Source organism: Bactrocera oleae, chromosome 6 (genome assembly GCF_042242935.1).
Source record: "Bactrocera oleae isolate idBacOlea1 chromosome 6, idBacOlea1, whole genome shotgun sequence".
Classification (NCBI taxonomy): Eukaryota; Metazoa; Arthropoda; class Insecta; order Diptera; family Tephritidae; genus Bactrocera; species Bactrocera oleae.
The window spans coordinates 65,021,135-65,044,718 of NC_091540.1; the positions used below are offsets into that span (position 1 = coordinate 65,021,135).

At 32.0% G+C, this 23,584-nt stretch overlaps 2 protein-coding genes across 25 annotated transcripts in view; both read right to left on the reverse strand.

Annotated features, from left to right (window-relative positions):
• Positions 1 to 23,584, reverse strand: part of Svil (Supervillin) — a 368,637-nt gene that overhangs the window by 18,240 nt on the left and 326,813 nt on the right. The gene's annotated exons all lie outside the window — the stretch shown is intronic.
• Positions 1,399 to 12,784, reverse strand: LOC106627367 (uncharacterized). Of its 7 annotated transcripts, XR_011397028.1 has the most exons (4): positions 7,422 to 11,318; positions 6,857 to 7,005; positions 5,060 to 5,174; positions 4,274 to 4,996 (listed from the first exon to the last, which is right to left on the reverse strand). XR_011397028.1 is itself a non-coding variant. In XM_036364554.2 (2 exons), the coding sequence occupies exon 2, from the start codon at positions 4,006 to 4,008 to the stop codon at positions 2,938 to 2,940; it is 1,071 nt and encodes a 356-aa protein (XP_036220447.2). In that variant the 5' UTR covers positions 4,009 to 4,218; positions 12,473 to 12,784; the 3' UTR covers positions 1,399 to 2,937. The 7 variants fall into 7 exon arrangements, 6 of the variants coding, with proteins under 6 accessions (XP_036220447.2, XP_036220445.2, XP_014102933.3 ...); XM_036364554.2 differs by lacking the exons at positions 4,274 to 4,996; positions 5,060 to 5,174; positions 6,857 to 7,005; positions 7,422 to 11,318 and adding exons at positions 1,399 to 4,218; positions 12,473 to 12,784; XM_036364552.2 differs by lacking the exons at positions 4,274 to 4,996; positions 5,060 to 5,174; positions 6,857 to 7,005; positions 7,422 to 11,318 and adding exons at positions 1,399 to 4,218; positions 12,411 to 12,784.

A 23,584-nucleotide genomic window follows, 5' to 3' on the forward strand; every position in this document is an offset into this window, starting at 1 on the left:
ATTAATATCTATTATAGTGATATACATTCTGTGACATTTATTTGATGAGCTTTAAAATTTGATTTAATGAAAAAGTACAGTAATATAGAAGGATATGAAAAAAAGAACAATAGATAGAATTTTGCAAAGATTAGAAGGAATTAGAAGTTACTAATGCTTTAAATATACATTTGGTTGAGGTTATGAAAATCTAAAGTAAATATGAGTAATGAAACAAAACGGGCTTTACAATATCTTAAGAATATACACTCTGATCATGCGTGATTCCAGAGAAATGGCAACGAAATGGAATTAACTGTTGAACGGGTATTTAGATAGAAATTTTATTAGAAATTTATCAAGAACTTGCACAAGGAGAAAGAGAATTCCCATTGCTTTCACCATGTCGTTAGTCCGTAAAGCCACAACTTTCCTACCGGAAGCGCGTAACTTGTGGTTTCTCCATGTAATTGTTTCACGCCAGCAACATGTCGCTCGATAAATGATTTCCGGACAACCTCTTGACGAAATATTAAATTAAGCGAAAAGGGAGATAGAGAGAGAGAGTTGATTTCAGTACGCCAACCCAGTCATTATGAGATTAACCTGGCATACAATACTAAAATCACACATTTTCGAAGTATGTTTATAGGTACTTGCCTTAATCAACGAGGGAGGGGATTGGTTGAATCGACCACTCTCAGTTTAAATATTGCATTTTCAAAAAAGTTTACTTTATTTTTTGGTATTTACTGTATTTTTAGGTGACTAAAATGACTAAAATTTTAAATCGAGATCAAACTTTTCAGTTACAGTTTTATGATTTGCTTGAGTGACTACTTGGAGACAAATGATCCGAGCAATATTACATTTTTTTCTGTATGTTCTATATATACTGAATTCGCCATACAATTTCATACCAGTTTTTTGATTTGATTAAAAATCGAATTTTGACAAAAATCGACCACAATTTTGCGAAATTTAATTTTTTCAAACTTATGTAAATATTTTTCAACCATAGGTTATTGCCTAGCAGTTATTTTTTTTAGGTTTCCGGAGAACCGATTGCAGCAGATTGCGCCGAAGATATCGAAGATATAAATTTTTTTCTCCAAAAGCTTTAATGTGTGTTGTTAAAATATGTGTAAATATACCTTTGAAATATTTGATGTAATCGATTTTTTTAATTCCGAAAAATCGTATTTTTATACTGCCAGAATATATGTGCTTCTTAAAATTTTTTTTATTTTCTGCCCTAAAACTAGTAATCTCATATAAAATTAAAAAATTTTGTTTTTTATTCAATTAAAATATCCGTTTTCAGCAAGCTAATCGCGCCCTAACACTAACCTAACACTACCTATATTACAAAAGAAATGAAAATTTTGTTTTTTGCAATTAAAAAAAAAGTCAATAAAATCACTTTGTGATTTGCTAAAAATAGCATACGTTCGTTTATTTATTTACACTTCATAAAATTGTTAATACTTATTAATTAAAAAAATAATATATACAATCGTTAAAGTTATACATATTAGTCGTTCGTGAGATACTGGCATTAAACTTTCGTTTCAAATAAAATATATAAATACACACATACATATGTACAAAACTAGCAATAAAGAGGCGTCACAAGTGCGCTGTAATCTCCGCCAACAAATATATGTACTTATATACATATGTATATGTATGTATGCATGTGTATATGTAGATAGTTCAGCTATTTGCATAATTCATATAAATATTACATAATAAGTACAGATCATACTCAAACATTTACATAAAATACAATTTAAATAAGCATATTTATTTAAATTAACCGGCAATTGCACAAATGCAGCGCCACTTAGCTTGGCTTACACGAGGGTAAAGTAAAAGTAATGACAAGGCATTAATTAGACTATAGTTTAATGCTTTAAGTTGACAGATAATTATAGTTAGATAAGACTTCAGACAAGCAAAAGACTTGCTTCCTGCATTTATTGGCTTAGTAGCCAAATGGTTAGTAGTAAATAACGGTTCAAATGCTGTTGTTGACTTTTTACTTTTTTGTTTTGCTTTGCGATTTAAAATTATTTTTGCAATAATTGAAGTAAATATGTATATGTATGTGTCTTTATCTACACATACATATATACATACATACACTGGAACTTATAACTGTACTCATTTAAATAGACGTGTAACTGCAGTGTGAGTAATAAAAATTACAATTTATGCGCATACAAAGAGTTACACAATAATAAAGTCATAAAAATTAATTGGATATTCACAGTTTTGTTTTTCCTGGACGCATCACACATTATACTACAACAACAACTAGGCGCATTGCATAGAAAAATATTATTGCAAAAACTAAAATTTTTATATATTTTTTCCATTGAAACTTCGTTTTTTTTTGCATCCCGCAATTCAGCGCTGACTTGTGACTGACGTCCGCTTTGGCTGCGCTGACTCATCGCTGGAACAGCTGCAACTGCAGCTGCTTGCCGGAGCGCTTGTCAACCAGGCGTGCATTGGCGGCACACAAATCTCAATATATAATATGTTCACAGGCATGTGTGTCGCGGCAGCTTTTGCTGTTTTTGTTATTGTTGTTGTTGCTGAGACATTGCTTGCATGGCACTTTGACATTTCACTGCGACTACTAAACGCTGTCTGTCAACTTTTACAATGCTATATAACTTAAGGCTAATGCATATACAGTATATATTATAGTACGCTACGCATACATACACACACATATACAAGCGCGCCAGAAAGCAAACACATGCTAACTAAAAGTACACACCCATCCTTGATTTCATAAACTACTTCACAGCCCCAACCACTCAAAATATATTTCTATACGCCACATATACACACACGCCTTTACACATATAGGTATGCATATGGTGACTCCAACTGTTGCGCGCTTCCGCTGCCCCGCATGCACTTGCGCTAGCGTTAGCGCCCCGTTCAAGTCTTGTTAAGCACTGACAGAAAGTTCTCCACGCGCGCCTCATCCATGGCTGTGCTACTCTCCTCATTCAACAGATCGCTGATCGAGTAAGCGGAGAGCGGACGTGACAGGCGACGCTGCGACAGTATGTCATCGATGGAGGTGACGGGCGACAGTGACTTGCAGCCGGCATATATGAAATTCTCGCTTTTCTCCGCGTTGCGCGCGATAGCGGCGAAAATATCCTCTAAACTGGATTTTATATTCAGTTGCGGACGGAAAAGCACCGGCGATGAGGCGAGCGGCGAGGCGGATAATGGTGGTGAGTCGGAGGGTGGCGACGAAGCGACTGGCGAGGCGGTCGATGGCGTTGTAGATGTGCCGGCGCCGTTGTAATGCAACGTGGGGGGCGCGTTGGCGCGTCGTTTCGTGCGTCGTGGCGGTGAGTCGCGCCAGCAATTCTGTTCTTCATCCGTGTTTGTCTCTTGCAACAAACTCAGCGAATTCTCCAGTTGCTCCTGTGAGAGGAGCTGCGAGAGGCGTGATGCATTCAGCGTTGATTTCGGCGGTGGTGGTGACGCATGCGCGACGTCTTCAACGCTGTCGGCATCATCCTGCGATTGTATGGTTGGTGTGACTCGATTGATTTTCTTGCCCAAGAGCGCGGGTGACACCGTCACCGTTGGCACATTCTCGAACATTTTCGCAATTTGATTGACATGTGTGTTGGTTTGTATTGACGCTGGTTCAACCTGTCGTTTAATGTGATTGACTGTCGTCGTCGGCGTCGTGTCCTGTTTGCCGTAGTAAGCTTCGGTGGTGCCCGCAGTGCTGTGTCGTTTCGGGTAGACGCGTGTTACGGCTTTGCGCGGTTTCGGCTTGGGCACCGCTTCTCCCATTGTATGACAACAAATGTCCGGCGCATAGCAGCGATGATATTTGTGACGGTTGGCTTCGTAGTCAGCGTCGGCAAAAGTTTTGATGCGTCGCAGCGATTTCGGTATAAGCGTGAGGAAGACAAAGCTGTAGAAGAGGTAGGGGAAGTAAGCCCAAAAGGTCTCCAAGTATGCGAGGTAATCAATATCCATTGCTAATTGCTGTGTATGCGCTTTGGATACAAGTTGAGTTCGATTTTTGCTTTGTTTTCAAGTCTTTTGATTCGGTAGGAATCTTTATCTTAGTACGTATGTTTTGTTTCTGTTTTTTTTATCACAAGCGCTTTTTATGCAAATCGCAAAGTTTTAGTTCTTTTGCACTGTTCTTTATTCACATTTAATAATTTTTACACGTCTTCAATACTGAAATATAATTTTTGAGATTTTTTATTAGTTTTGCATTGTTTATATCTGATTAAATATTAATTAAATTGCTTCGATTGTCCACACTGGTAAAGAAGAAACGAATTTCTTGTCCACCAGTATTTTTAATTTTTTTTAACGGGATGTTAGGCGGTCGGAAAATATTTTAGATGCATTAAATTGTTATTTATTTTATTTTAAAACATTTTATTGAATTTATATATATATATATTTTTTTTTTATCCATTACGCTTATTTAGCTTTAATTTCATTCATTTTTATTATTATTTGACTGTTTTTGATCTTGGTTATTTGAGATTTCCACCCATGAGAATATTTTTTTAAGCTTTTCCCCAATTTTTTTAGATTACTTGCTCTACATCCGACAAACGGAGAGGTGTATAAATGTGAAGTCGTCTACGACCAATTGTTCGACTGAGCATTAGAAAAGGAAGAATTGAGAAGATTGCATCTCATCCTCTTCTAAGCAACTTATGCAACTGACATCCGATCAAACTTTTAATCTTGCCGTCTGAGTCCTGATCGGGCAGCATCCATTTAGAACTCCATGAAATTTGCTGAGGGCGAGGAGCTCACTAGACCTCTTACGATCGTTTCCTGGTCAGTGGGACTATTTATGAGTGTAGTTGGGAGAAATTTTTCCCAATCCCGAATATCAAAGTACTACACTTAACTTCGATGACACCTCAGCCGTACAAATATATCGTAATTTGTTCTTTGACTACACCATACAGAAATTGAAAAGCATTGATCTTATCTGTAGATAATATATATATTATATATGGAGTTATCCAAGTCTATCAGAGAAGAATAAACATACAAAACGAATGCAGTGAGATATCTTTTTTATCTGTCGGTTTCCATGACTGGCGGGTCTAAGTAAACGAAACGTACTGAATTTATATCCGTTCAAGAACTGTCAACTCGGCATTACTCTGAAAAATTATTTCGGCATATTTTTAGTCGTTTTCACATTTTTTATCTGGTTTTTCCACACATTTGTATTTTATAGTTATATATAAGTAATAATTTAGTATTATTTTGTTTATTTTTTTTTTAAATATTGGTAGCAGGCAAATTTATAAACTGAATTTTAAAATATTAAATTAAAATATTATTTAATGTAATTTAAAGATAGTTATTAAATATAAAGTATTTCTGTTAATCTATTTTTATTTATTAATTTTTATTTTATTTTTTTATTTTTACATTTAATTTATTTGTGTTCTTTTGTGATTTATTTTATTTTTTACCGTGATTGACTGTGGATATCAGTTTGCCGTCATTTACAGCCATATTTACAATATTAATCTTTTTCACTATAATTGTACATATCTACATATACAAGTATACATATATGTATTCTCTTGTTCAAATGTATCAGTTATCGATTTTATGCGTTTCTGGGCGATATTAATACTTTTATTGAACTTTTTTTTTATGCCATATTTATAAATTTATATCTGTTTATGAAGCAATTTGATTTTTATGCCCTAAGAGTATATTAAGTTTGCCAGGTAGTTTGTAACACCCAAAAGGAAACGTCGGAAACCTTATAAAATATATATATAAATTATCACTTGAACTGAGCCGATTGAACCATGCCCGTCTGTCTATCTGTATGTTGTATTGAGATATCGTACTGAAATATCACGCACGTTCTTATCTCCCCCAAGAAGCTGCTGAGAAGAAGGATACCACTATAGTATATAGCTGCCATAAAACTGACCGATCAAACTCAAGTACTTGCATGGAAAAAATTTTTTCTTGATATATTCATGAAATTTGGCATGGATTTTTTTCAAGGCAACAAAACCATCTTCGAAAAAATTTTCAGATCGGACTACTACAGCACATAGCATAGCTGCCGTACAAACTGTCCAATCGAAATCAAGTTCAGGTATGGAAAACCTATTTTAACATGTTTTCTTGTTTTAATTAATTAATTAATTTATTATTTATTTGTTAATTAATTGATATATGTATATACCATAAAGAGATTTCTTTATTTTAATTTATTTTTTAGATTTTTATAGACAATTTTCGTTATTTTTGATTTTTAACATTAATTTTTTATTATAAAAAGAACTAAATTTTATACTAGCTTAATATTTTATAAAGCTTTTATTTTTATATATAATATAGTTATTTAGACATATATAAAAATATTTCCATTATTTTAATTTTATTTTTAGAATTTTTGATAGTAAATATTCATTAACATTTGAATAATTTTTTACTGTTTTTTGAAAATTTTGTAATTAATTTTTTCATTATAAAAATAATTAAAGTTTATATTGGCATGATATTATATTTATTTTATAAGGATTTTATTTTTATATATGATATATTTATTTAGGTATGTACTTATATAGATACTTGTATTTATTTAATTTATTTTTTGAATTTATGATAGAAAATTTGCATTAAATTTTTAATAAAAATTATTAAATTTTATATAAGTATAATATTTTAAACAACCATTTTTTGATTTAATAATATACATATTATTTAATTTCTTAATATTATATATTATTTATGTTTAAATTTTTCATATAATATACTTTTTTTCAATTAATTAACTCATTTTAAAACGTTCTAACTGTATTTTTGATACCTATATATATTTTTATAGTAATTAAGCACTCTATGCACCTTCCTCGGCATCAAATGCACTACTGAACGGTACCAAATATTTTTCGCCGTTATACATGGATCTTGTCAATTTTAGTTCTACCGGCAAAATGATGCACAAATGCAACAAAGCTGTATGTATGTGTGACGTAAAAATAGTAAGAAAACAATCTAAACTCATAAATCAAATCAAAAATGCCTCCAAGTGTCGTACAACATCATATGTATGAATGTATGTAAATAGATTTGCCAGGAGCCGCTTCTTCAGCTGGCCACCCACGCGATATCCGATTGCAAGCAGCATATTCACACAATTCCAAAGCAAAAATATAATAATTTTGCAGCTGCACTACTTTGCGTAAATTTATTTATTATTAGAGTGGCAAGAATTTTGCAAACTGTTTTTTGGCACAATAAACAAAAAAAAAATGTTTTCAATTAAAAAAAATATATATAATAAATATCATTGTAAAAAAATTTGGTATTTTTGTTTTTTAATTTTTTTTCGTTTTCAATATTGCTCGATCGCTTTTTATATTTTTATTTACTTTTTGCTATTTTTTAACATGTTTTACACGCCAAAATTTTTCATTACATTTCTAGTATTTCTTGTCTTCACTTTGTTGAGATCAATTCTACAGTCAATGCTTGCTTTGCAGTATCTTTGAATTAATATCATTTACTAATTTAAAAAATAAAAATAAAATAGTTTTTGTGCTTCGTATGAAACGCGTTCTGCCGTCGCGTTCTACGGTCGTTATGTCTCGAAATATCTGCGTTAACTGAAAACTCTTTGCAGCCGCACAGTTTGCCGTTGCTCTGAACCTTGTGAGGAAGAAGCTACGGTACAATGCTCGCAATGCGGAACCGATAACTAAGCAAGTACAAGTACTATTTACAAACACAGACACATGCCTAGACGTGAGCAAAAGGTAACAACACCCGACCCCCTAAAAGCTACTGCCGGGGCTAGCGTGAGTTACTGTTTAATATTTGGCGCGCTCTCGCCAATTTGGCGCCCAACAACGAGAGGCGTGAGATCAATGCAGGCAAGTGGAGAGCAATGCGAGCACTGCTAGCCTAGCAGCGTTCTCAACTAGGCGAGATCGCTCCACTTGTGGAGCACCATTCTCATTTACTCTTCATGACTCTCGTGGAGTGCGTTTGTTTGTGCGCTTTATTTGTATTTTTTATTTTTGCAAATGTGTAATTTGTTTAAACATTTTTTTTAATGTTTATTTTTGTATTTCTTTTTTGTTCTTTTGTTAGCTTTTCAAATGCCGGAACAGAAGCTGGCAAGTGCACGGCGAAGCTTTACTCAGCGGCTGGCTACACTTGGCTGCCTAAAGGTTTTACACATATAAACAAATTTTGAAAGAAAATAAAGTTCTATAATGTCAGTGAATAGCGAAAAATCTGAGCAAATGATTTAGTTTTTATTTTAATTTGAATTTGTTTTTGCTTTTATTCATGCCGTTGGTCGTCTTTAGCGGCAGGGTTGTTGCGGCCTACAGCGTGTGGCGGACTTTTAATATTATTTATTGTAATTTGTATTTGTCGCTTGACGTACTTTTATATATTTACAGCCATACACATACATATCTACATATCTCTATAATCCGAATTGAAACGGCTGTTTGTTGGACAGATGTTTTTAGTGGGCAGCGCATCTAATTTCGTGTGCGAGAATCATGCGAATATGGCCGGTAAATATTTGTCCCCAACTTGTAACTATGTATAAGTATATGTATAAGCATGTAGGTACTCAGATAATTATGTGCATATTCTCAGGTAAAATTTGGACACACTTTCTTGTATATAAAAACATTTTTTTATTATGAATTTGTATAAGAGTTTGAAATTTTCAAAAATCGCCAGAGAAGAAAGTGCTTCCTAGACATGTGGACGCATATATTTATATACAATTAAAAAAATTGCAAAACATCAATTAATTTTCATATGGCATTAAGTTTTGATAAAAATATTTTTTGGTTTAGTGATTTACGATTTGAGTGCACTTGGCCCAAATTTTGGCAAACGGCATAAATAATGTTGACTAGCCCTCTCATATTATTTTTGTTTTGTTTTAAGGGGTATATTCACATAGAATTTCAAAAAAGCAATTTTTTTGTGCTTATAACGGGGGGTTTATTTAGACGTATAGTAGTGCCAAAACTTTTTTCGGAGTAGGTCTTTTAGAATCGGCAAATAGTTTCGTAGATATGAGGGTATTTGTAAGAATTTTTATAGCTCAGTGTAATCGGCTCCCAAAACATTCAACGCTTTTTGCTCAAATCACTGTTTTCACAGCCAGTGAGGAAAATTTCTCCGAAATGTCAGGTAATAATCGAAGGAATGAGATTTTTGAATAAAATTTCGAATTTTTAAGACACCCTGAGTTGCACATTTTTTCACAAAAACTCACTTTTTACCGTCAAAATTCTGAATTTTGATTAGTTCTTTAATCATTTTCATCTATTGTGATAAAAAAAATTTTTGTATGGGGATTAATTTTAGAGATAGATAACGACATTAAAGGAATTAAATTTTTTTCAAAATCAATCGTCGATTATTAAATTACATTAAATTCTCTACATGTACATTTTTATTTTATAATTAATTTTTATCTGACTTGCTAGTAGATAAAAATCCCCCTCTTTTATTAAAAAATTAAAAATATACAATATTAAAATTTTTCTCCTTACAAATTATTCAAATTATTTTAACTCTAGAAAGCACAATATTTCTTGTCTAAACACCCTATTAAGGTCTATTTGTGGCAACTGCATCATCAACATTATAATTTGTCTGCTTTAAAAGCACTTTCTAGCCTTGTGACAAATACGCTCTAAAAATACCAACAATACCAAGTACCACACGTAAGCAAGTATGTGTATGTGCGTATAATTTTGTGCCTCGAAACACTTTCCGAAATGAATATTTTTGCTCCTACATTGTTCAGCTATCACATTGCGGTATTTCCTACAGTATTCAACTGTGCGGCCGCTGCCAAGCCATGACACACAGTTGTTGCTGCTAATTCATTTAAATTATTGTCATGATTTTGGCGACTTTCGCACCGCCAGCCGTCACTAAAACAAAAACAAATCGATCTTGGCACCTTTGCTTTGGAAGTGACAACTGCGTGCATTTAAAGTGTTTTTATTTATTTTTATTATCTGCGTCATTTTTATTTAATTGCTTTAAGTAAAGCAATTATGTTGTTGTTGTTGCTAGCGATTTGCAAGCGCGTTTACTTAATGTGTATGTATATACTTGTATTTGCATACAAAGTTTATTTAGTTTAAGATTAAGGTCTATAAAATGGGTCGGTGTGGACTTGGACCGCATTTTTATGTACATATTTACACACATTTTATATAGACGAATGTAATGTATGATTATTTATATGCCAGGTTAAGCACAAAAGTCAAGTAAGTTGGCTTAGTCAGATAAATATCTAGTGCGCATAATACCTTTATGGCATTGAGAACCGGTGAGCGAGATTCAAATTTATCAGCAACATAAATTTTTTGTTTCATACTTGATATGTATACGAAATATGATTTCTCATAAAATATTGCATTATACAATTTTACGTAGACTTTTAGCATGAGACTAAAAGCTTAAAGGAGTAATTTAATGTTAATATAATATCATTGAAATTGGCTGTTCGATTCGATACTTTTCTGATTAAGTCCTACCCCTGGTTACAAAAGGTTATATTCAAAAGCAAAAACAAAATTATTCAGTTTTATTCAATACAAGTGACTATTTGGGAATTATATTACACCATATTTGATTATGCCAGTTTATTGTATTTATACCAGTTGCGGGTTCGATTCAAATTGCTCCAAGGATCTCTTACACACGTAAGCGAGAATATACGAATCTTTGACTGTAGTGAAAACGGTAGATAAAGCTGTGTGGGTTTACAAATTATTTATAATCATGAAGATGTCTATGGGCCGTGGATAGCTGAATACCTGATTTTTTTTATAGCTTAGTTTATGTTTTTAATATATGAATCTGAAACAACCGTCTAGTCTTGGTTGTTTAATTTTTTTTTTTTTAATTGGGTTTCAACACAGTAACTATAAAATTTCTAAAGTTTCTTTATAATATCGCATAAGTTCTTTGCATAAGATGGAATCTCAAGATGGTAGAGGAAATTAACTGGCCATTTGATAGTCCGCAGTTATCCGTTATCGACATTTTTCTTGTGTAGAACCTTAGGGTAGAGTTTTTGGCAAAAAGTGCATGCCACTTGTGGAATTCAATAAATATATATTTCGACAGGAAATGTGAAAAGTTTTATGAAAAACCTGATCAGCTAGCTTAGAAAGTTTTTATTTCAGATACAATGCGTTATGGAAATAAAACATGAGATAAAATATAGTATTTATATTTAGTTAAACCTCCAAACAAAAATTTATTTTATTTCTGAAGTTTCGAGTTTTTATGACCGTCTATATAGAATTTTAGTGTTTTTTTTTTTTTTTGAAAAACTATGAAAATACATATATAAAGTTTTCTTTTTGAAAAAATTGACAATTCAAAACTGGGTTCAAAAATCTCATTTATTTGATCATTACTTGACAAATATATTTAAGATCGTGTGAAAATTGCAAGACGTTTCGGAGAAATTTTGCTCACCGGCACTGAAAACAGAGCATCGAGAAAAAAGCGCTTAAATTTCTGGAAGCCGTCTACACTAAGTTAACCAATTCTTACAAATACTCTCATCTACGAAACTATTTGGCGGATTCATTTCAAGTTTTTGCAGAACATTTTTAAATATATGTACAAACATTGTATATACATATCGTAAAAAAATTGATTTTTTGAAATTGAAGTGGAAATAACCTTTTATTTAATTCGTGCATATTTTTCTAACTTCAAAACATTTTCATATATGTTATATGTACAATATATATTGCATTATAATTTATTATTTACTAGTTTAATATTTTTTTTTAATTTGGTTAACACTAAGTTATATAAATTATAAAGATGTATTTTATATTTTAATTTATTTGTTTCATTTTTGGTATTTAATTGAAAGTCATTTATATAATTTTTGATTTAAATGTACAATAAATTTATTGTATTTGTTTAATTTTTGTAATACAACCTCGCAATATTGCTTTTTTTTTGCTTGTTTGCCATTTTTTATAAAATTTTATTTTTGTGATTATATAATTTAAATTTTTATCTTTTCTGTTTTTGCTTATATTTCAATTAATTTTACATTGTTTTTTTTTAAATTATGTTCCAATTTTTTTATAGTTAAAACCACTTAATTGCTTTATTATTATAATTATTTATTCAACGAAGTCCAAATATTTCATCGCCAAATAATTTTATATTTTTTATTGTCTTCCAATTTCACGCCAATGTTTTTATACGCAGATGCATAAAAACATATAATAAACAATTAATCATCCATTTAATTAGCAATCATGCATTATCACCAGTCTGTTGAAAAGTAGTTCCTGTACTAGACAACAAAAAATAAAACAACAGCAACAACATGCCTCTTTTTCTTAAACGTTTTCACAATCACAACTTTTCTGTGAAATTCACTCGATTAATTTACTTTGCGTATTTTTATTTCAAGGCTACTGCCGCCACTTAGTCACTTGCCACTTTTACTCGACCGAATTGGCGTTCGATTTCTTGCACTTATCGCGGCTACCAGACACTTCGCATGCCAGCACGTTGTACTCGCTGCGATAAGAAGAACTCGAACAATGCAAAATGCGAACGAAGGTGTGCTCAGCAGCAGAGTAGGACGTGTGCAAGCTAAATTGAATCGAAGGCAAAGAATCGACAAGAGTCCAAGCGCACTTTACGGCTTCGTTACCGGCGTGCTGCAAGCAAACACTTTGAGCGATCGTGCTCAACTGAACGCAAGAAAACGCGCCAACCGACGCCAAGCAAGCGAATCAAACATAAATATATTATGGAGCACACAATACAACAACAACACACATACAACAAACAAACAAAAAACGGAGAAAGATGAAAGTTCGGCGGACTTGCACTCAAGCTCGCACTCATGAAATAAGCGAGCGCTGGCTGAGGATCACTTGCCCCCACACTCACACATGCACATACATAAAAGGGTATTAATAAGAAAATTTGATTAAAAAAAAATTAATGCATTCGTTTGACGCAATGGGACAGAAATGCATGCGCAACGCGCCTAAAGAAGAAAACTCAAGCCAGTTCTCGAGGAAGGCGAGCGCAATTTGTAAAAATAAAAGGCAAGCGCACGGGACAGGATTAGCTCTCCGTGCCGTGACTGGTGTGTGTGTGTGTGTGTGTGTGCGTGTATGCAAATGAATGCTATCGCAATGGTTGTGATCTTGCTTCCCTTCTTGGATGCTGTGGCATTAACTGTGCATGCGGCACGATCGGTAAGCAGGCCACGCAAGAATGATGAATCATCTGTTACTCATATGGGAATGTTACGACTTTTTTTTTTTGTTTTTATTTTTGTAATTTTGTGTGTTGGTTTTAAACATAACTATAGTTTTATGGCTCGGTTCTTCTGTTGAACAATTTGCAAGCCAATTTTTTTTTTTGTTTGTTTGTTCAAAAAATGTTCGAAGCAAAACGTGTGAGTTGAAATTGCATAGCTTTTACGTCTAGATTGGTACAAAATTACTTCTAAAAGAGTTTATATTTATAAAATCACATATTTTGAGAAGTATTCCGAATCCGAAAGCTTTATATACGATATTTCCATAAATTACAGTTGTTTCAAATATTTTCGATCTTAAATAACATCTGATCAAATTTGACACGGACTGATTCATTTAAACTACGCGTTGACATCAAATTTGATCAGATGTTTTTTCCTTATCAGAGTTGAAAATAAATTTGGGAAACACTGTACATTTTCAGCGGATTCATCACTATCAAGTGGCTTGAGTTTAATCATTATGGAATTTCTGGAATCGATCCACCCAACCAAAATCATACCAATTGGAGTAATGGTTAAAGAAGCGCACTACCTCCATGAAGTACAAAACATTTTCTCATACAATCACCATAACTTATTTCTACTCACTAAGCGATCTTTCAGGCCTTTCTTCCACCTGGAAATGGTCTGCGATTGCTCCTTTAAACTCCATTAACAAACTCAAACATATATATATATTTATGAACATAAGTAGATAAGTTTTTGTGATATATAACCATACTCGTGAGTGTCGTTCTTGAGCGCTCTTACATGCCTAATTGGTAATAATTTATGTCACAAGGAATGCTGCTTAAATGAAACCACGTAACGTGCAACTTTGTACGCCAACTTTTAGAAGAACCACAAAAGGACACGGTAAAATTAAGTTAAAGCAAAAGGAATTGACAGAAACGAGAAAAAAGACATAAAAAGGCGTGCGTTGATCAAATAGATTTCCAACCTACATTTCCTGAGAGTGGCGGGAGCAAAGGGTATTCAGCGGATACAAAATACACCAGTAGGAAGGAAGATAAGAAACCTTTAGATTCATAAATTCATTATGTAATTTCATCACTCTACAAGACTCTAGCTTTGACTAGATTTAAGAATTTTTAAAGAATTTTCTTCAGACGGCTCTAAAGTCATGCGAAACTACTACCACTTCAGAACTGTAGGCCTATACTCCATCAAGTATAATCTCTGTTGGGATGCTAGAGCATCATTTACGAGCTTACAAAACGGACTTTACAACAGCATAATGCATAACTGCATCCACAATGTATTTCTATACATAAATACAAGCGTATGTATGTATGTGGCACGCTCAATTTTAATCACGACTTCAATAGCGCCATAGTTTTTTCCTACCTTTCGGTATTGCCACAAAGTAAAAAAAAACGAGCCGCCAACTGACTACCACGACTTCGATATCAATTTAACTTGACTGACTGACCGGCCGAATGACAGCCAACCGGTCATGCTGACCATGCTGAGGCACCTCGCTCGCTCCGTTAGCTCGCTCGCTTGCTGGTTTGGTAGAATGTTCTGTTAGACATTGCGCCAGACGACAGATGATCTTGAAGTCACTTACATTATTCAATGCTATGCATAAGAGAGGAGTGCTCTTACCACATTGCATGAATGTATACTTAAGTCTGACCGTATGTCTGAGTGTTTGTATGTATGTCTGTGAGCCGCAACATAACTTTGTAATTGGTTCTTTTGTTCAATGTGATAAATGGACAGTTGAAGTTGGAAGTTGAAGAATTGTTTTTACAACCTTAGCCTTAGGCTGTGCTACTGCGCTTTGGAGGCTTTCGTTTTTTATGCTTTTTGCAGCATATTGGTGGGTATATTTGTGTGCGTTTGTTAGGTTTCATTTGAGCCATTACTTGGATTGACAGCCACCGCACCGCACCGCTGAATATTATGTTGGCACAGTCAATTTCTTTCTATTTATTGAATACTCGCAATTTTATTGCCATACAGGGGCTGCTGGATGAGTGGCAGCGCGTCTGATCAGTTGGGTGCGCATGCGCGGTAGCAAATGCCAATGGCTATTGTGCGAGCGCCATCATTATTGATCACCGCTTGTTGTCGGCCGCTGCGAGCAATTCACTGGTGTGTACAATACAGATTTATGCGTTCAACAAACAGTCGCGTTGTTGGCTATTAAAGTTTGTTGTTGTTTTTAAATTTAAAATTTATACCCAGAACAGGGTTTGCTGTCTGTATATACGCGAACTAGTCCGCCAGTTTTTGAAATATCGATCTAAAATTTCACACATCCCTTTCTCCTCAAGAAGCTGCTCATTTGTCGTTACCGCCCATATCGAACCACTATAGCATATAGCTGCCATACAAACTGAACGATTAAAATCAAGATATACTCGTAGATCTTTTTATACTCTTTTGTGCACAAAGCACTGCACCTGTGAAGGGTATTATGACTTGCCGTTGTTAACGTCTTTTGTTGTTTTGTTTTGCTTTCTGAATCATCAGAAATACCTTTCGTTTAAGTTCTCGCATTCTTTTATTTATTTGCTTGGATTGTGTGCTTTATTATTATGATGTTGTGTTTTTGTTGTTTTCTCTGTTTTTTCTGATTCATAATTTAATTTATTGAATTCCAACTCTGGCAGTAATGTTCTTGCGATCTGTTTTCTTCTGCTAGAGTTCATGATTGCGGTCTGTTTCTTCGTGTTTCGTTGGTTGAAATCGTGATTTTGCTTTCTTTGTCTTTTGTTCCGTCATATCTTGTTGTGTTTGTGTTGTTTTTGTTTGTTCTGATAAGCTCATGTTTTGCAAGTATTTCTTTAATTGCATTTTTTATGATTACTTCATTCTTTAATATTAAATCTTTTGTTGTTTTTATTATTTACTTTATGGTTTTCATCGCCGATATATTGTGTAATTCGTATAAGAGTTGAAGATGGAAAATTTTATAACTAAGTTACAGATTTTAACCTTTTTTTATCTTTCAAGATTTTTTAACTACTTAATATATATAAATATATCTGAAAGCATAGAGTTTACAAGTTATTTCGACAGTTTTATTTTAGGTTCAGTTGTTCTGAATATGTATATAATATACGACCAAGAAATAAAATAGTTTCGAAAGTTCCAACTATGCGCTCCATAGAAAAAGCAAATTTTAATCCAGCCCATTCGCTGGCATATGAAGTAAATCTTTTCGAATAAAAAGTCTCACCTTTTCAATATATATATATACACATAATTCATAAAAAAATATCAAAAGATATCAAATAATATTATATATACATATGTATAAAATCTTTTTTGTCAGATTTGATCACTCCACACCCTTATTATCAATGAAACCTGCATTGCATATCAAATACTTATACTCGTATATATTTTCGGTTTATTATTTTCAAGTAGCGATCAGTTTGCGCATTTCTCACCGATAATTTTTTATGTTACTGATCAAACGCAAGTGATATTTTTGTTGCTTGGCAGTTATAAAGGTATTGTTATGTTTGTGTTTTGTATATTTTATTGTTATTTTTTGTTTATCGCAACTGCACCGTAAAGTGCTTGGCAACAGTTTTATAAGTTGGTGGAATAATATGTATTCAAAAGATCAGTTTTTTGTGTGATTTTGATAACAGATGATAAAAATTATTCATAAACTATATAGTAAAAGTATCCATTTTTTAAACGGATTATGGCTTATGTTAAACTTTCTTCGATTATATGGGAATATATGAAAGTAAAATTTCGCTTTGAAGATTTTAAATGCTCGATTTTTTAAATCTATTGTTTCTTTTTTTTAAAATAGATTTTATTCTTTTTAATTATTATACATAGTTATTTAAGAATATATAAATTACGATAGGAAGTTTTTTGGAAATAAATTAAATTTTTGCAAGGACGGCGAATTTTGTATGGTAGGTATGAGGAATAAGTAGGTTTCAGTGAACCAAAATAATCTCGCTGTCAGAAAAGCAAAGACTGTAACGAGTTTGGGTTTCTTGTTCCAAAAAGATAACAATTCTGAGCACACTGCAAAAATAGCTAAACTCTACCTGCTTATAATTTACCCAACTAAATCTACATGATAAGTAGGTTGCCAGTCTATTGAATAGTTGCGATTTAAGAATCGTTAACAAAACATTACCTCAAAAGCCATCCTAGAGAAGATAAGTAATGAAAAATGGCGAGATAAAATCTTGAAGTTAGAAATTGGCAAATCTAGGCCAAAACGAGAGATAATTACAAAGCAAGAGATAACCTTCAAAATATGGTTTTTGTAATCAAAATGTAGATTTATATATATATAAAGAAAAAATATTAATATTTTCCAAAAAAAAATTCAACATAAACAATAATTTTTCCTTGAATACAACACACACACACCTTGTGTGAAATTAAAAAAAAAAAAAACATTTATTTAATATTTCGTTATGTATTACCTTTAAAATTAACATACTGAAATTTTAAATCGATATCTCAAATAAATTTTGAGTCACAGCCTTCTAAAGCAAGTATTATTTTTTTTCAAAAATCGCCTTTATTCAGGCTGTCAACTAGGCGTGCCCCTTAATATATGCAATCAGTACACATTTTGTGATAACTGTAAGACCATGCTTATTTAACACAAGTTATTTTATTATAATCAATTGTTGTTTTTATATCATTCCATTATTTTTTTACATAATTAGAAATAATTACATATGTGTTCTATTTTATTGCACGGAAAAGAAAATTAAATTTATTTTATTAAACTTTTTGATTTTTTTTTAAATTTTTTGCTTCACAATATTTGTTTATAATTTTAATTTGTTTTATTTTATATGATATTATTTTTATTTTTAAAAATGAAATTTTAAATATATTTTTTGTTTGATAGTTTTATTTTTTTGTCTAATTTTAAATTACTAATTAATATTAATTATTCAATAATAGTAGACATTTAATTATATCATTTAGCTCTTTCGTTTTATTGCATTTATTGCTTTATTATTTATTAACTTATTTCCATTTTATTTTATTGCTAATCTTTATTTTTGTATTTATTAATTTTTTTGGTTTTTCTTTTTTTTTGTGTTCAAATGTATATAATTTTATTTTACCCCAAAAATTTGTTATTCCGCAAAGGTTATGTAAACACCCACGCGTGTTTAATTAATTTGTAAAATCCCAATTGAATGCAAATAACGCTGCCCATAAAACGAAGTGTGTGCGAAAAGCAAACAATTGAGTGAAACGAGTGGCAAAATGAAGTGAAGAAAAAATCGAAATTACATCGAAAAATTAAAGTGATTGGCGACGCCTGCAAAGGCAACTGTCGAGAGATGAAGTGCAAATGTTCATATATGTCATATGTGTGTGTGCATATCAAATAAAGTATTTATGGTATAATAAAGAAATTAAAAGTAAATTATAGAAAACCGAAGGAGAAGAAGAAGAATCATGATTGAGAAGCTGCTGAGCAATTTGTGAACAAATGTACGCACAAACAGTTTGCACGGTACTCTACGGTGTACTACGTGCATACATATGTACACATATATATTTGTAAGCAACACACAAGATCTCCCCTCAAACGCTTGCTGTGATTCAATTAACCGTTTGCAGCGGCACTTGAAGCTTAGCAAATGCGAACTAAAGTGAAATAAATTGCCGACGCCGTCAAGACAAATGAATGAAGACCGCAAAGTGTGGCAAGAATAATTGCTAATATTATATATGTGTATGTGTATGCAACTTAACTAACACCGGCGCAGCATTTTTATGATTTTTGAAATCATACAATTATACATACATAGAAAGCCCGTATGTATGTATACTTGCGTCTCAAGTTGTTGCTTTTTTCTTTGTGAACCCATTTTTCTTAACCCATTTTCCCTCGGAATGCGTCTATTGCCTTACGGGCGTAATGACAAACAAATTGCCCGAAACTAAGCGCCCTGTCGCGCCACTTTAATTACGAGGTACATCCATTACAACGGCGTTAAACGTTATGTTGTCATGTCATAGTGACTTGCTTGCGACGAGTAGCAGTTGTTGCTTTTTTGCCTATTCAACTTTCAATTGGCTTTGTTGTCGTTTTCAAGCGTCTGACAAAAGAGCGGGAAAATCAAAGCGAAATATTATATTAATACAAAAAAATTTAAGTAAAAACTTACATACTCCCGTATAACGGCATTTGAGGTTAGTTTAAGTAAATGAGTAACTGTCTAAATGCCGACGAAGCCCTTCCGCAGAGGCCAAAAGAGTCAAATGAACTTTTCAACGGGCTTAAATGGCAGTTGGCGCAAGTGACATCGTTAGAATATTACAAAAGAACTATTTTTTAAGAATTTTTTTTTCGAAGAATTTTTAGGTAGTGTTTTTGTAGTGTCTTTTAATTTTACTTAAAATATTAATTTGCTTTATGCTTTGCGAAATTCGTCAAATTAGCATTATTAAATTAAAGCAAACTGCTAAAGCGCGTTTTAACCGCGCTAAAAGCCATTTACACATAGTCATATTATATGGACATGATATGATATGTTTGTATGTGTAAAGACTTCGCGCTTATTACAAAACTCTAACTTTAGACGTTTAGTTCTACGGGTTTTGTTTTGTTAACGCTGTTTTGCGAATAAGTAGTGCGCGACGGGCCTAAAATGACGCTTCAAGAACTCTACAAATAAAATCTGAAAGTTACAGTTATGCGTTAACAAAAGTAAACAATAACCAAAAGAGAGAGGTACGTTATGAATACAGATATAGTGGATGGAGAATATAAAAAAAGGTCAATAAAAATATGAAAACGGTATATTTCTGAGTTCAGTAAACTAATTATTATATTGGATGGTAGTATAAACGTTATTGCAAAAAAAGAAACAATATTACAATATGAAAATGAATAGATGTGAACAACGGGATAAAACTAAAACAAAATAAAAGTAAAAAATTAAAATTAATTTATAAGTTAAATTAAATTAAAAAAAAAAAATTAAAAAAATTAAATTAAAATAATAATAATAAAATAAATAAATAAATAAAAATAACTATAAAAAAAAAAAATAATAAAATAAAATAAAAATTATATAAAAAAAATAAATTAATTAAATTTAAAAAAATTAATAAAAATAAATTAAATTACCATATAAATAAATTTTATCAAAAACAGCAAAAAGCGTTAACTTCGGCTGCACCGAAGCTATAATACTCTTCCCAAATAAAAGTATTTTATGTTGATCGGTCAGTTTGTATGACAGCTAACATGTGTACATATATGCTATCTATCCGATCTGAACAATTTGTTCGAAGGTTGTAGCGCTACCTTGGACAATAATCCATGCAGTTTTTCATACAAACCTGATTGGTCAGGTTGTATGACAGCTATATGCTTTATTAGTCCGATCTCTGTAATAATTTCGGAGATTGTAGCATAATTTGGACAATAAAATACTTTATAAGGTCTCCGATGTTTCGTTTTGGGTGTCTCAAACTTCGTGGTAGACGTAATATACACTGTTCAGGATATAATGTTAACTCAAAAGTAGCAGTAAGAAATAATAGAATATAACAGTTCGAGTAATTGTATAGTCGTCTTTCAAAATATTAGTTTAATTCTCCATGTCAACAAAATGAAAAGATTTTGGCAGCATATAATCCCGAAAGCACTTCTCTTGCTGATAATACTAAAAAGGAGGGGGTAATTTAAAGCTTTCTCCCACTAAGAAGTTTAAGGTTATGTCTGCAACTGTACATTATAATACAATATGTATACAAATAATTTGGCAACACAAGCAGATTTTTTCAAAAATAGTCCCTACTTTTTAGTGTAATTCTCCCCATTCTGAGCGATTTTTATTTTTTGACAGCTCTACAGGTTAATACCTGAAAAGTTCAGCATTTCGTTTTAAATATTTTAAAGTAGTCGGTTTTAAAGCAAACTAAAACCAATACTAACCAGAACAAATACGGAACGAATAAAAATTTGGACAGATTTGAGAACAAATAGTTCGATCGACGTTTTTCAAAATATAAAAATTAAAAAAAAAGAACAAAAATCGAAAAACGTGAAATACCTCAAGATTGAATATCAAAGCTAAAACAATATGGCAAGCTCAACATCGGTTCATGGCTTTTAAGAAAAGTAGTGTTTGCATTTAAAATCAAAGTTTTACTCCTTTCACTTCGAAATACATCAAATGATACTAATTGATATTAAAAATTATTGAAAAATATTTTTTAGGAAGTCCACATATCTTTCGAAATATAGAAATAATATCAATTAATAACAAAATTTCATACAAAATTGATAACAATAAAGTAAATCTCCTATTGACTGACTCACAAAGTCAAAGACACCTGCTGTTACAACTATTACAACCATTTGAATACGTAAATTTTGTAATTAAATTATTTATAATTTTACGAGTTTTTTCTTTCACCGTCTATTTATTAAATTTATTATGATATTTCTAGCTGCATGCGAACATGTCCAGTCCATAACATAACCAACTCAAACGCTCATTATTATTTCACTCACACGCGTAACACGATAGTTGATCGGATCGTTGCGCATAGTTGTTGCTACCAAATGAGGCGCTGTTGTGATTGCTTTATTGACGAGTATTTGTGGCGACCAGCTAACTAACTGTCATTTGTTGGTCATTTCCTTATGGCACATGAAAATGAAAGCGTTTGACGGATAGGAGTGAATGGAGACCGACGATAAATTCAGCAAAGTGGCGATCGAAAGTGATTTTACGGAGAATCCGAATACCGAGAGTATTAGAAATTTAATAGCAAAATTACTTTTGTTATCAAAAACGCACTTCCTTATGTAGAGTTCAGTTGAAAAGCAGGTTTGCAGTTGTCGACTTTTAGACCAAATTGCATAAAATTTGCTTAAATAATTCAGTTTTTTCAATAAAACTTATTTCTTTAAAAATTACAAAATAAAAACAAAGCAAGTTTTAAGTAAAAAAAAAAAAAAATTGCCAATCATTTTGGATAAGACTTTTTAGTTAGTAGAGTCTTTAAAGTTCTGATATGGCTTCTAATATATATTTATTTCACCATTAAATTATACTTAAAGAAATAACATATTCGAAGTTCGAAATATTTCACTGTTGCAGTTAACACTGCTTAATATACACAACACTGTTCGCAAGTACGCCTGAAAGTATGCTGCAATTCTCAATGTTGTCTGTAGTGATATGAGAGTATACTTTAAAAATTGCCACTACTGTGTGGTGAAGTAAGTTGATTGTAATGGGAAGCGCTCTATAGATATTCGTACATATTCATATATTGCATATATTATATAATATAAATGGTTAAAAACAAAATTATTATATATTACTTAATTTTAATAAGTACGTTTTTAATAATATTCCGTCTGATATTTAAATATCGAACATACACAAAAATATATTACAAAAAAAGAACAAAAATATTTAGAATAATTAATTTACCTTTACCACAACATAGGCGGACACAGACAGAACTGATCTTTCTTCAGTTCACATTTTTAACTTTAAAAGACCAAGAGTTTTTACTATAAAAATTACAGACTTTATAAACATACTTTTAATATTGACTGTGGCGTACTGAGATTTTACTTGAAGTAAAAAAAAAATATTTATATTTATAAAAGCTCATTCAAGAACGTCGAGAAGATGCATGACTAATATTACAATATCAAAGAAAGTAGTGGGAAAGGAGTGAAGAAAATGTTTTTCTGGAATCAGCGAATAACAATTAGATGCGTTACTGAGGTGAGGAGTGTAGGTATCTTGTTTCACAAGAGACTTGTACATTTCAACAGGTTTTTTTTACATGAAAAGTATTCGAGCGAAGTTTCTTCCCAAAGAGCTTAATTTTGGCCAGAAAAATTGTCGTAGCAGGGTAGCTTTCAGCTGTTGAAAAATAATAGGATTTCTCGTCAAATTTGAAGTCGAAAAGCCTGATTGTTGCGAAAACTGGACAATCTCGCAGGCGTGAAATTTTCAACTATTTAAAAGGTTATGGCTGTTTTGAATTTTCGAGTTTTTCTCGAAACGGTTTTTTAGGCTCGTCGAGCATAATTTTTCCGAAATGGTTGAACGATTATTTTGACATTTATACACAATTTTTATTACATATAATCCTCAATTGAACTATGTAATACGATTTTTGACAAATATTTCTATTTTTTCAAGACACTTTCGAAAAAATATAAAAAGGCGCAACTGTCGAAACTCGAAATTTATACTATTCCTTTGCTTATTAACT